This window comes from Corapipo altera, unplaced genomic scaffold (assembly GCF_003945725.1).
Source record: "Corapipo altera isolate COAL_440 unplaced genomic scaffold, ASM394572v1 71, whole genome shotgun sequence".
NCBI classification, from domain to species: domain Eukaryota; kingdom Metazoa; phylum Chordata; class Aves; order Passeriformes; family Pipridae; genus Corapipo; species Corapipo altera.
The window spans coordinates 6,127,809-6,141,346 of record NW_020884916.1 but is presented as its reverse complement, the minus strand read 5'-3'; the positions used below and the strand labels follow the sequence as shown (position 1 = coordinate 6,141,346).

General features: G+C 46.6%; 1 protein-coding gene and 1 long non-coding RNA gene across 4 annotated transcripts in view; one reads left to right on the top strand and one right to left on the bottom strand.

Moving 5' to 3' along the window:
- Positions 1–13,538, bottom strand: part of FLI1 (Fli-1 proto-oncogene, ETS transcription factor) — a 105,545-nt gene that overhangs the window by 83,170 nt on the left and 8,837 nt on the right. For 2 of the 3 annotated variants that reach the window (XM_027655598.1, XM_027655597.1), the window contains exon 2: positions 4,099–4,180. In XM_027655598.1, coding sequence (XP_027511399.1) covers positions 4,099–4,137 — 39 coding nt within the window. In that variant the 5' untranslated portion in view covers positions 4,138–4,180. Of the gene's footprint in view, positions 1–4,098; positions 4,181–6,054; positions 6,555–13,538 lie in introns of those variants that run through there. The other variant, XM_027655596.1, reaches the window with a different exon arrangement.
- On the top strand, positions 11,238–13,120 carry LOC113952984. The gene is made up of 2 exons (XR_003529711.1): positions 11,238–11,419; positions 12,930–13,120. It is a non-coding gene; the product is annotated as an uncharacterized LOC113952984 (long non-coding RNA).

The window sequence follows — 13,538 nt, the reverse complement described above, 5'->3', positions numbered from 1 at the left end:
AAGGAAAGCGGTTCCAGGGGAAGGAAAGAGCTTCCAGGGGAAGGAAAAGGGCTCCAGGGGAAGAAAAGGGACTCCAGGAGCGGGAAGGGAGGTTCCCCCCGGGCCCGGGAGGTGCACCCCGGGATGCCTCGGGGAGGGCAGGGCAGGGCAGTGGCTGCGTTTCCAAGCAGGGGAAGCGAAAGCAGAAGCGCTGAGTGTGCGAGGAGGGGGTTGGGGATAAAAGGGGAGATCGGCGCTGGGACGTTGCCGAAGGGCAGAAGAAAAGCGCGAGTGAATTATGCACCCCCCAAAACTATTCCTGTGCCACCTTTCCACACATGTCAAAGCACAGACTGGCGGTGCAGGGGGGGAGCAGGGGCTGCTGTGGCCCAGAGTAGCTTGTGGCAATGGTAATAATTAAAAAATCAGTATTCAGAGGTCATGTTGCTTTGCTTATAGCCCTAATTCTTTCCATATCCCTACAGTCAGGATTCCAGTGCTGTCTTCTTTTAAAATTTAATTTCCCAATTATATTACATGTTCCATTCTCTAAAGTCAAATGCTCATGTTTAAATGAGATTAGCACCCTCTGATATACTGTAAATTATTAAGTACTTGCAGATCAGTAAGTCCCTAATGGTATGAGGGATATAAATACTTGAACAGTTGTGTAGAAGAAGCCAGTAAGGATCAAAATTAGCTTTCATTTTTATGAATTCCCACCCCTCCATTGCATCGAGGCACATACAAGGAGTGTGAGAGAGAAGGTTGGGCAGGAGGTTGTGTAGGGTCTGTTATCAGGGCTTTAGGTACATCCTACATGGTTGGGATGTAAACCAAGGTTACAACACTGAGAGGCTGAACTTCAACCAGTGTGACTCCACTTGTTAAAACACCCTCCTTAAAATAAACCATTCAAATATGAAATCCTCCTCTTCCCTCTCCAGCTTCCTCACCTCACCCCTCCAAGCTCCAACAAGAACAGTGTGACCTGAAGGTCTTCAGAAGGTTCTCAGAGGCTGTTTGGTCCCCCAGGGGTGTGACAGGGAGTTTGTTCCTCCTGGGAGCTCCTGTGGAACACCCTGTACAAGCCCCCTCCGGGGTACAACACACAGAGACAAAGCATTTTTCTGTACAAGGCACAGAATAAACCTAAAGTTGATATACATTGTGCGTCTGTCAAAGAGGATTTGTAGAAGACATCAATCCAAGTGCTGTTTTTCCTGATGGGGGTAGCATTTACACCCCACAAAAGTAATAAGTAAAATACTTCTCTCTCCCATAGGATGAAGAAGTAAGTTTTTCTGGGGAAGGAATGACATGAAAGAAAATAACAACATTAATAAGAATCATCATCTTCATCATCTGGGAAGAGGGAGGAGTTGGGATTCAACCTTCTGCTTTTCAAACTTCCTGCTCACCACAGCTTGGGAAGTCCTGAAAGATCAGTGTGGGGAAACAGGAGAGACAAGTCTGAGCAGCTCCTTGTTCTTACACAGCAGCTGCATCTACATTTGAAAGCTGGAGAAGTGGAGGAATGGAGAGTTGAATTGTCTTCCTTAGGAACACCAAGCTCACTCCACCAGGGTTTGGATGCACAGCCGTGTTTCCCAACTATCTGCCTGGAACCTCAGTCAATCCCAACTCTTGTACAACCAACCAGGCACTGTCAGAACCTCTCTGCTGGCTCTGGGTGTGTCTGAGTCAGCGGAAAGTGCCACCAAGCTCAGAGGGGCCAGAAATTAACCCAACCCACATGTTTCAGGTTCTAACTTCCCTGAATTTAATCCCACTCCCACTTTTATGAACAGCCTCACTGCTCTGAGTGAGCTTCCCAGGTACCACCTTATCTCACTGGTACTGAGCTACCCAACCAGACTTTGAAGAGTCAATGGGAGACATTTCCCTTGTGTTCAGAAGATTTTGGATCAGACTCCTGTGAAAATCCTGTTGATTTTTTTTTTTAGGCATGGGAACAAATCATTTCCCCAATGACACTGGTGTGAAAGAAGCTTTAGAGACAAAACACCAGAGACAAAATCCTTGCTCAAAATAACAGCAGTGAAGATGAAGGGCTGGAATAAAAGGCTCACACAGCTCCCTCATCCCTCCAACTGGCACACTGGATAAATCCTGCCCTGCCTGAGGAGCTATTCCTGCTGGATCAAGCACATACTCATTCCAAGAGGACTTTGTCCAAGCCCTCTACCTGCAGGATTGTTCTTAAAGACAAGGTTATCCCGACCCAGTTAGGGACAGGCTCACTCAGTCCCGCTGGAATGTTGAATTATTTAGGCCTGGATCTCGGTTCCACTTAATTCAAAAGGAATTGTGCTACTAACTGGAGCAGCGGCTGGATCTGCCTCCCAACAAAAGGCAGTGATGCCAGACTAGAGTGTGTCACAGGGCCTTCATCTCTTCATTGGGAACAGAACAGCTCAATCACTGCCCACAGACAGCAGCTCCAAAGGGAATTCCTGCTAAAGCCAGGCCCAGGCTGGGCACCAGCTTGCTCTGCTTGAGCTGGGAGGGACGTTCACTTCCCAAGACCTGAATTTCCTTTGTTTTCCACAGAGTTTCTGTTGTTGCAGAATCTGGTCTAACATAAAATCGAGTCACCAACATTCCCTTCAACACTGAGCTGGGAATGGGATTTGGGGGGATCTCAACCAAATGGGGAATCTTGACCATTCCTGGTTGGATTTGCTCTGGAAACCTGGTCCATTGAGCTGCACAATCCAATCCAATCAGGGGATACAAGCAGTGCCACATGACCTGGGAGTCATCCCACCAAACTTGATTGCAGCTAATACTCCTAACGAGCTGCCCAAAATGAGCCATAACCCAGGGATTATACACAGAAATCATGCAGTGGATCATTCCCAATAATATGTATGTACAGGAAAATCCCACTTGAGGCCTGGATCCTTGACTAAGGGAAAGCAAAAAAAAAAAGAGAGACCAAATTCCTGTAATAAATTATTCATTACAAATTATCCACCCAGCTCTAGTTAACACCCTTCTGTGTTTCTTCAGGGAGAGAAGAGCTTGTGTTTTAGATTTTCCCTAAGTGCTCTTGCATGCAGGGTTTGCCTTAAACGTGTAACCCAGATGTCCCAGACTTGGTTTATTTACATTCTTGGGAACTGTTGTGAAAAAAAACCTATATGATGTCAAATATAATATAGTGCTCAACTGAGTTATAAAGGGACGAGGCTGTGCCAACCCTTCTTTGGTATTTGTTTTAATTTTAAGGAAAAGAGAGAGGCAGAAGTGGCAAATCAAAATACATTCTAAGATCCACTTTTTAAATTATAAATATATATATGTGTACAAACAACTATTTAGAGTGCAAGATTTAGAATTATCAGATTAAAAAAAAACCCAAAACCAACTGAAGTTAATTTACCTTCTAAATTGTATGGAAGGACTAAGGGAAAACCACCAGGAACATTGTGAAAGACATCCCAGTAGCACCTAGTGCCTGGTGTGACGATCCATTTCTTAATAACTCAAAGAGATGTTTTGGTTTAACTCATTAAATATTTTCCCCCTTTAAATCCATTTTGAAATGTACCTTTCACAAAACACAAACCCTCCCGGATCATCTTGCGTTTTGGACTGAGGAGCTGGCAGGGAGGAGGAGCGGAGGGCAGTGCAATGGAATTCACTCCGGGGCAGCCCCGAAGGGTGTCCGGGAAGGCAGAACTTTGGGAGGCAGTTCAGGGATGCAGCGCTGGGAGCACCGCGGTCGCCTTGGGCTGAGGGCGACAAACCCCGGCTGTGATGGAGCTCAGGGCACCCTCCTGTGACACTGGGATGGCACAACCCCCCAAACGAGCACCAGTGCAGGGCAATAAAGACAAGACCACTTTTACATCTTGCTGGTCTCCCAACTTTTGACTCAATCCTGCCCATTTCCAGAAGGATAACTGTGATATTTGAGTCTCTACCCCCTCTCCCACTGAAGGCAGAGGGATTATTTTCTTTTTTCTGCTAAATTCAGTAAGAAAGAGCAAGGTTTTCAACTTCAATATTCATTTCAACCAATATTCATTGTGAATTTTGGAGGATTGTAATTTTTGACATTACCTGTTTAAAGATGCTGTCATGTCTTACCTTGACGTAAGACGAGGTGTCTGGTACAGTCTGAAACATCCTTACTTGTTTTTTAGATATATTTAAAGGTCCTTAACTTGACCTGAAATAAATTAAAAAAAAAAATCAAATCATATACTTGTATGGAGACAAGCAGAGAAATAAAACATGGTTTGAATAATAAAATTAGTAATAAAATTTAAAGAGGAGTGATCAAGCATTTAAGTGTAACTTTTAAAGGACACAGAAACACATCCAGAACAGTAACTAAAACTCAACTAATATCAGGACTTCACAAAGCAGGGGTTTATTTCTGGTTTTTAGTAAGAGTTTGGTTGGATTCCCCCTTCTCAGGCAAAGAGCCTTCTCCACTTTTGCCCAGAGCAGAGGGAAATGTTTGACATTTGATTAACTGAATTTCTTAGCCAACAATTAAAAGCCAGCTGAAATACTCATGTTTTCATGTCGAGACTAGTTAACCCTATTGACTTGTATCCAAGGGTTTCACTTGGCTAAGTGAAGGGCAGTTGCCTTTCCTGCCTCATTGAAACCATCCCGAGCCATTAAACCTGCCGGCCAAGATTGATTTAAAGAACCTTTCTCACCAACAATAATTAAACGATAAATTAAAAATAATACCGAATGGAAGTATCGTTCAAAATATTTAAAAAACCCCAACCCTCAGAGTTGTCACTCTCAGCCCTTCTAGCTCGGATCCTGCCCAAACTTTCTGTCACACTTGCATCAACTACATCTGGTTTTCTGTACTTCTAAGACTTGATGATCTCCCGATGAACGGGGGTTTTTTTCTGCCTCTCCCCCCCGAGTCATCACTGCAGAGATTAACAACGGTCGTGAAAAATGTGACGGTGTGTGGGAAAACAGGCACGAAAATATCCAAAAACGGATTTTTTTTTCCCTACTCGCTCCTCTCAGGGTCTTTATTCCTTTTGGGAAGCGCCAGAAAGCGATTAGCCGAGTGTAATTAGGGCATCATCAAGAAGCACAAGCACATTCACACACATCCACACCCCCACCCTCAGCACGCGGCTCCCAAGCGCTGCTGCTCCGTCCCGTTTTCCCGGGATGGGGAGGGAAAAGTCAGAATTTACTACAGAGAAATGATACGACGGGATTAGGAGGATGCAGAAGGAGTCGCGCACGACACTCGTGGGTTGTTGGGTGGTTTTTGGGAGCTCTACAGGAAAGGCTGTGGGGTCCTGAGGGCGCAGTTAGTCCAGTTTGTCCCGGTCTAATCCGAGCCCGACCGTTAATCACGGCCCTGGTTAATGAAGCAGCCCGGCCGCTGGAGCTGGGAGAGCCCCGGTCCGGAGCTGTGTCCCCCCGCAAAGCCCGGGGACACCCCCGCGGCCCCGCAACATCTGCTGACTTAACGGGGGAAAAAAGAGAGAAAGCAAGAAAAAAACCCCCACAGCCCAACAACTGGAAAATAAAAGTTCGCTATCTGCACGTAACCCCCCTTTTATTGATTTTTCCAGCATTTATTAGGCGGCCAGCTGGCACAGGAGGGCAGCCGGCTCCGAACTGGACAATGTGTTTCTGATAAGTACAATTCTTTTTTTCCTGTCGTCCTCCCTCCTAACACATTCCAGTTTCTTTTGCTTCTGAACTTGCACCGGGGGGTGGGGGTAGGCAGAGTGGACGGACGAGGTAATTTTGCTTCGCCAGTAAATTTTCTGGGGTCAAGGATTCCCGTATTGGTTTCCCCCGCTCCCCTCTTTACCCCTAATAAGCGCTCTCCCCCTTTTTTCCCCCCATCACTTCCCTCTTCTAATTACGCCAGTGCAATAAAATAAATACATCTGCATATTTTGGAGCCCGTTTTCAGAAGTCTACAGTGGATTATTTATCAATCGTCTCGCCCTGCCAGCGTCAGTCGCAATATAAAAGGGCCTCTTAAACCACTTTTAGAATCGCCTCTTGCTTATTCTTATTACCGGGATTTAAATGACTCACCTTTTATACCCTTTCCCCTCAACCAGTGGCAGAGCAGTTTGTAAAGATCCAGGTTGAGACCAAAACCAGAACTCCCCCAGCTGTGGATTACTACCCTTGCCGCTGCAGTTTTGCGAGGAGAGGAGAGATTTAAACTTGTTGGATCCAGAGCAGCGCTGAAGTTAAAATTCCCAGCCCATCCAGACAGGCTGCATCAACCAGGCATTTCCTCAGGGGGCTTCTGTGCTGCTCGCAGCTCCAGGACGTGCTTTCCTTTCCCTCGCTTCTGTGCCCTCCACTTTTCATTTGATTTCCGTTTTCCGCCCTTATCAATATTCCAGCTGTTCCCTCCGATTAATCGCGGCTCTGGGACATCTTCGCCCAATGAGCCCTCCTGGAGCTGCGAGAGACTTTAAAGAACACAGCAAAGGAAAAAAAAAAAACATAGGAGGGGGAAAAATTCACAACTTTCTTAAAAAAAATATTGCTGAGGAGTCAGGCCGAAAAGAGACGCTGAGTGGAGCTCAAGTGCTACTTTAAATCCCCCTTTTTAAACAAGGAAGTTTCAAATATCCGTTTTTAAATCATCGTTCCTTACTTTGAGCTTTTTCCCCCGACTCTTACCTTGGAAATAGTTAACCCGTTTCCCCCTGAAGCAGGACTGAAACCATGACAGAGCACAAGGCTGGGAAAGCCAGCTGGAATCAGCTCCAAAATATTCTTTTGGACCAAGAACCCAGCATTCCTCCCCGCGAGTCGAAACCTCCAGATCTTTTGAGCTATTTAATAAGAACCGATCAAATAGTAACGCGTTCAGGGAGGGAAAGCAAACACATCTTCAATTTGGGGATATATTTTTTCCTCACGTTTCTGGTGCATTTTGTCATCTCTGAAGGGATAGCAGATAATATTTTGCACTAACCTGGGCAAGAAACTTCCAGGGATTTTAGTACAACATCAATTTTAAACGTAACCCCCAGAAGGGTTACCAAAACTATTTGGAAAATGTCCTTCCATTCTCTATTCTCTTTCTCTCCTTGCCTGCTTTGCCCCAAATTCCAACATATTGAAACATTTTTCTCCTTAATAAGAGGAACATATAAAGTGAAGGGGTGAAAGGGCAACTTGGGAGCCGTGCCTAGAGCTGCGCACACAATTTACTCTCTGGTAGACGAGGCGTTTAGCATTCCTCCCAATTTCCAAGGAAAACAGACTCAGACCTGGACCCAGTGACCAGGGACCTCGCCAGAGCCGCTTTTTAATATAGAAATTCTTCGCATTCTTTGTTATTATTATAATTGTTGTTGTTTGTGGCAAGAGGAACTGTTTCCTAAGCAAGGTAAAGCGACAGGGATTTTAGGGAGACGCTAAGGAAGGAAAAAGCAAAGCGACAGGAGGGACTCGTGACGTGCGGAGAGAGGGGGAATCACGGGAACCCCAAACCAAAAGCAGCGTTGTCATTTTTAAATGGCTTTAAAAACATCGCGTGCGCGGAGTTAAAAATGCTCTTTCCAAGCCTTAATCTCATTATTCTGCGGGGATGGGAACAACTCCTTCTGCGCCCTCACAACCGAGCCGGCTTGTGAGCGGACCGGCTCACGTTTCAAAGTCATCGTTCATTCTTTTCTCACGTTTCCACGTGTGAATTACACAAAACACGGCACTGAAGAGGATCCCCGAGGGCTTTACTATTGTGTTAACAGACGCCTCCTCCCCTCCTTTTCGTTGCGGGGCAGGTAACAGGCGCTTGCATCGCTCCCCCGCGCGTTTTTCCTGTTATTTTTCCTTTATTTTTTAACAAACCTCTGACAGGGAGCCGTGTGCAGCCTCCCAGCCTGCAATGAAATAAACTTTAAAGGCTGGCGTTAACAAAAAGTCGGGATGTAAAGCACTCCCAAGTTCAGGGGAGATGAGTGCCCTGAATCCTGAGCTGGCTTTGCTGCCCCTTGTAACCAAACCCCACAGCCGAGCGGAGAGACCCATGTGGCCAGTTGCAGTCATCTTGGGAGCTTTACTAGCCCAAAAGAAAATTGCTGGCAAATTGGAAACAGCTGGAGCATCGCAGACCAAGGAGGAAAAAACCCCCCACCCTCCCCAATCCCCCCCCCTCCAGCCTCCTGAGCAGGGAAAGTTGCGGGAGTTTTGTTTATCCAAATATCTCGGCGGCAGACACGACATCTCCAGTTTTCCTCACCAAACCGTAGGTGACTTGTACATAAGCAACATTTCAACATCCATCACCGGCGGTGATTTCTTCAAGATGCCTCTGAAATCCCTGCGGGCTCTCCCGGGGCAGCTGCTCCCGCCCGTGCCCGTGTCCCCTTTAACGGGGTGCGAGCAACACAAACAGGGACTTAAAACCCACAAAGGGTTTTAGCCGAGGGTGCGGGGGGGAACCCGACAAGTGCTCCGTTCCCATGAGCCTGTCAGACAATTGCTGCAACAAATAAAACGGTGGAAAAGCTCCGAGTCCTGCGAAATGTGCTCTTTTCATGTTTTCTATTTATTAGATACGTTAAGAGAAAACAGACTCGTGTGAGTCCCAAATGTAGGCAGAGTATTAAAAGAGGCATGTGAATGCTCCAGCAATTACAGCTGAATTTGATTAAAAACGTCATGAGGGCTGCAAAAGCAGGAGTTACCTGATACACTAACCCTGAGGTTGCTTTAGGATGAATTATAACACAATTCATTTTATTTTAATAGGTCACCATAAGATTAACTGTTTAAGGATGGAGCTGTGCTATAAATGTTTACATCAAACCAGAAAGAAGCAAACTTTACTTTCTGGTTGTTTAGAAATAATGTTTATTACATTTTAAAATTCTTCAACACGTTAATTAGAAATAAGGGGAAAGTATGTGAAGTCAAAAGGAGCTCCAGCGCTTGACATGGAACCACACACACACTTCTGGGCTTGTTTTCCTTTCCTGGGAGGAAAATGTGGGGATTTTTAAGTGACCATCCCCATTTCCTTGTGCTATGGGAAAATAATGGCAACAACTCATTTTCCCTCTGCTCCTCTCATGGTTTGGTCCAAAATTTGGAGGCACTTTGGAGTCTGGGCCTGTGGTCAAGGACAGCCACCAAAAGCTGAGGTGGTGGCTCTGCCTCAGTGAAATCAGCCACCACAACACCCAAATCTGGGGGTTTAGGAGGGAGGAAACTTGAACATCCATCAGTGGCCGAGGTGCAAAAGCTCATGGGATGAAGGACTTCAACACACCCTGCCAGGTCCTGCTCCCACCGCAGGGACTGAGGCTTTGGATGTGCTTCGGGTGTTACAAAGAGATCTCACAGAGAGGTCCAAGAGGTAGAATGAAAACAGGCTCCTAAATTCCCTCTCAAGAAAGAAATGGTGAAACACAACTGCCGCAGAGAGATGTCCATCTGATTTTTCATCTACTGTGCTGCTGAGGAGCTTTTGGATGAGGCAGTGGCGGCAAATTCTGATTTTTCCTTGTGCTATCTTTAAGCAACATTTAATAAAAAAGGCACTTGGCTGGAACTCTAAGAAGTAGTTAATTATCATTAGCCATATACCTGAAATTAAAATATAATAATAGTTTTATAGGAAAATTCTCCTTGTTAAAATTTATTTTTATTTTCAATTCATAAAAAGGACAAATTTAGAATTTCATGAAAAACAATTTCTGTAATAAAATACCATCACAAAAAAGTTTCATTCAGATCTCAGAAAGACCCTTTTCAATGAAGATCTACTGTTTCATTTCCACTAATCAATCTAAGTAAAAGCACTTTGATAAATTCCACTTAAAATCAGCAAAAGCACTATAAATATTTTTAGGAAAGACATTTCAGCTTTGCTAAATTACTCTCTACCATGAAAAACACCTTTGAAATAGAATATGTTTCACCCTGGTCTTATATTAGTGATGAATGGGATTAGTGTATTCAAATAAATAATCATAAATTATTGATAAAATCATTATCACAACGAAAGGGAAACTTCAGTTACAGAGATAAAACGAGGGGACAGGAAAAAAAGAATTGCTGTAATTGTTACATTCTATTTTATTCTTGAAAAAGGAATGGTAGGTGAAGGTTCATGTGTGTCCCAGGAATTTTAATTCCCTTGTTCCCATTCTGCTAAATGGGAATGAGAACCTTTCACTTTTGCTGGGCTGCCCGGGGTTTGAGGACGTTTGGATATTTATTTTGACAGTGTTTATTGTGAAGTTGGAAAACGTGGGGGTTTGGTGGTGTTGTTAAAGACCTGATCCACAAAACAGTGGAGTTTCCACTCCCATTGTTTATAAACATGGGAGGAAATGATTTACTGTCTGTGGGATGTCATGGAACCCATGTTAAACCAGCCTGGGTTGGTGACTGGTTTGATCCTCAATCCAGGTGGGTTGTTTTCCTCTGGATTTTAACCAGTCTTCAGCAACATCCTCCTGCAGGTTATATTGGGCAGAATATAAGTGTTACAATGGCATTTGCTGGCCCAAATAAATTCACAGACAAGAGGGTGGGAAGGAAAGTTTAAGGATGGGGTGATAAGACCTTAGATCCCATGACAAGTTGGTGGGCAGAGTGGGACAGGAATCCCTGTGACAGAGGACCATGGCCACCATGGACCTTGTTTTAAGAGGCTTACCAGAGTGTTGAGGTACCCAGAACCACACTCTCCACCTGCCTTGCACCAGCCTCCTGTGGGTCCAGCCATGCCCAGGAGAGACAGGGAATATCAAGCTCATCCCATGAGGTCTTGGGCAATATCCAGAGAATTCTGCCTTTAGCAGAGGTCACAGAAATATATGACAACTATTTATTTCACAGTGGTCTAAATCAGGCTTACACATTCCCAGAGCTACTCAGACATCGTATGGAAACTGCTACAGAGCAATCAAAATCTTTGTTCCAGCCGCAGTGGCAAAGTGGGACAGGAATCCCTGTGGCAGAGGGATCTAATCCCTCAGTGGCAGAGGCAGGACAGGGACCATCTGAAACCCTTCACTCCACACAAGTTCTGCTCCCCAGCATGGAGCCTCTGCTCTCCTGGGGCCTCAATGCTGGACATGTGGCCCTGGTGACACCTTTTTTCCCCAGGATTTTTGTGTTCAACCCCTTCACTGTTCGCTCGGTGACACGACTGTGACACACCCTGCAGTGGCACCCGCAGAGGTTTGTCTGGGTGGCCACAGCCCCTGGTGACAGCACTGCCACCCCTGCCAGGTCCTCGAATGCAAACGGGTCATGCTGAGGTCCCCAGAGGAGGATGGGTCACGTTGAGGTCTCTGAGGGAGCTGGGCCATGCCAAGGGGCCCTTCCCAGCAGAGATGCCAGAGGTGAACGTCTCATCCTTGGCAGAGTCTGGGCTCTCCTCTCCTTCATGCCCCAGGGGTCGTCAAGATTCAGAGGGGTGAGGGAACCCACTGGGTGGGGCACAGCCCCTGAGGGGACCTCGTCGCCCCTGAGGGGAGATGGGTCTGTGCTGAGGGTACCATGCTGCTCCTGAGGGGAGAAAGGTCTGTGCTAAGGGGACCTGTCTGCCCCTGAGGGCACAAGGGTCTGTACTGAGGGACCCTACTGACCCTGAGAGGACAGGGGTCTGTGCTTTGAGGGACTCATCTGTCCCTGAGGTGACAGGGTTCTGCACTGAGGGGGACCTGCTGCCCCTGAGAGGACAGGGGTCTGTGCTCAGGGGGCTCTTCACCCACTGAGGGGACCCTGCTGCCCTTGGTGGGGTGAGGGGACATGGAATGGAGCCCTGAGGGGGGTCCTGCAGCCCTGTCCTCGACAGACAAAATGGGGGCGTGTGCTGAGGGGAGAACCCACTCTGTCAGTCACAGCCTGTCCCATCACAGCCTGTCCTGTCACACCCTGTCCTGTCAGTCACAACCCGACCTGTCAGTCACTGCCTGTCCTGTCACTCACAGCCTTCCCATCAGTCACAGCAGTCACAGCCTTCCTGTCAGTCACAGAAGTCACAGCTTGACCTGTCACACCCTGTCCCGTCAGCCACAGCCTGTCCTGGTCCTGTCAGTCACAGCCCATCCTGTCAGTCATAACAGTCACAGCCTGACCTGTCACACCCTATCCTCTCAGTCACAGCCTGTCCTGTCACTCACAGCCTGACCTGTCAGTCACAGCCTGACCTGTCAGTCAGAGCCCATCCTGTCAGTCACAGCCCATCCTGTCAGTCAGAGCCCATCCTCTCAGTCACAGCCCATCCTGTCAGTCAGAGCCCATCCTGTCAGTCAGAGCCCAATCTGTCAGGGCTCCCACATCTTCCAGCTCTGCTACACCTTTCCCCCCTAAATGTCTACTGTGCCCCTTTGACTGAACAAACCCAACATTTACCATCCCAAAGGAGCCCCCACCACTCCCTTTCTCTTCCACACGCCTGCCCAGACGATGATGACTAGAAAAATAGAAGAAAATAAGTAAAAGAAATTAAAAACTCTTTTCTCTCTCTGGCAGAGTTTTGCCTCTTAAGAAATGAGAAGTAGCTGTGACCCCAAATTCACTGCAAGGTTCAGCGTTGCTTTGCTTTTTGGTTAATTTTGCATGAAGCACCTCTTCCAGAAGACATAACAATATTTATTCTTTCTACATAAAACACAAGGATGCCCTTGTTTCCAGCACAGCTCCCACTCCTTGTATAGCCCAGCTCCACAGCCTGTTCCTTTTGCATCTGCTTGCTCTGGGATTGCTTATTTCCTTTTTTTTTTTTTTTAATAAGCAAAACCCTAAAGTCTTCTCCTGGTGCTCCCTTAGAGCATCCCTGGCCACCCTGAACTGGAGCTCCTGGAGGAGCTGCTGCTCAGGAGAGACCAGGCAGCCCCTGAGGACGCTTCTGGAGCTCTACCTGCTCTGGTCTCCACAGAAAACCAACCATCCAAGCAAACACATCCATTATTTCTTTCCAGAGGTTAATTTCTTGGAAACATCTCACCTTGTTTTTGATCCACTGTGAATGGTATAGGAGCTGAGCAGGAGGGAAGAGAGAGAGAAGAAAGGCAGCTCCACCAAAAGCCACATAAACAGCTGAATGAATGAAAAGGATTAAAAATAACACCCAACCCCGAGGTGAAATTAGGAGAAATAAATGGCTAAAACAGGAGCTTGATGCTATTCCAAGTGTTTTGACACGGGAGCATGTTTCCCATTCCACCTCTCCGCTGAGAGGGTTTCTCTTCGCATTAGATGAACCATAAAATAGAGAGGAAATTTAGAACAACACAGTAAAATGGTGTTTTACAGCCCTTTCCACAGAAGGTTTTCCCTTGAAGAGCTCTTACACCCTGGGCCTTGTCTACGCACTGTCACCAGACAGCTCGGGCTGCACCAGTCACATTAAAGCGTTTCAGTGCCCGTCGGAGCAGCCTTTCCATGGAGAGGTGCTTTATAAGGGAGAGTAACTGTTCCCATATGGAAAGGAGCGATGATTTGGGAAGTCTCTCTGGTTAATATTATGAAGTGCTCGCTCTGAGCTTTTGCTGTATCGTGAAACGACTCAAGGTCAGGGCACAGCCCTG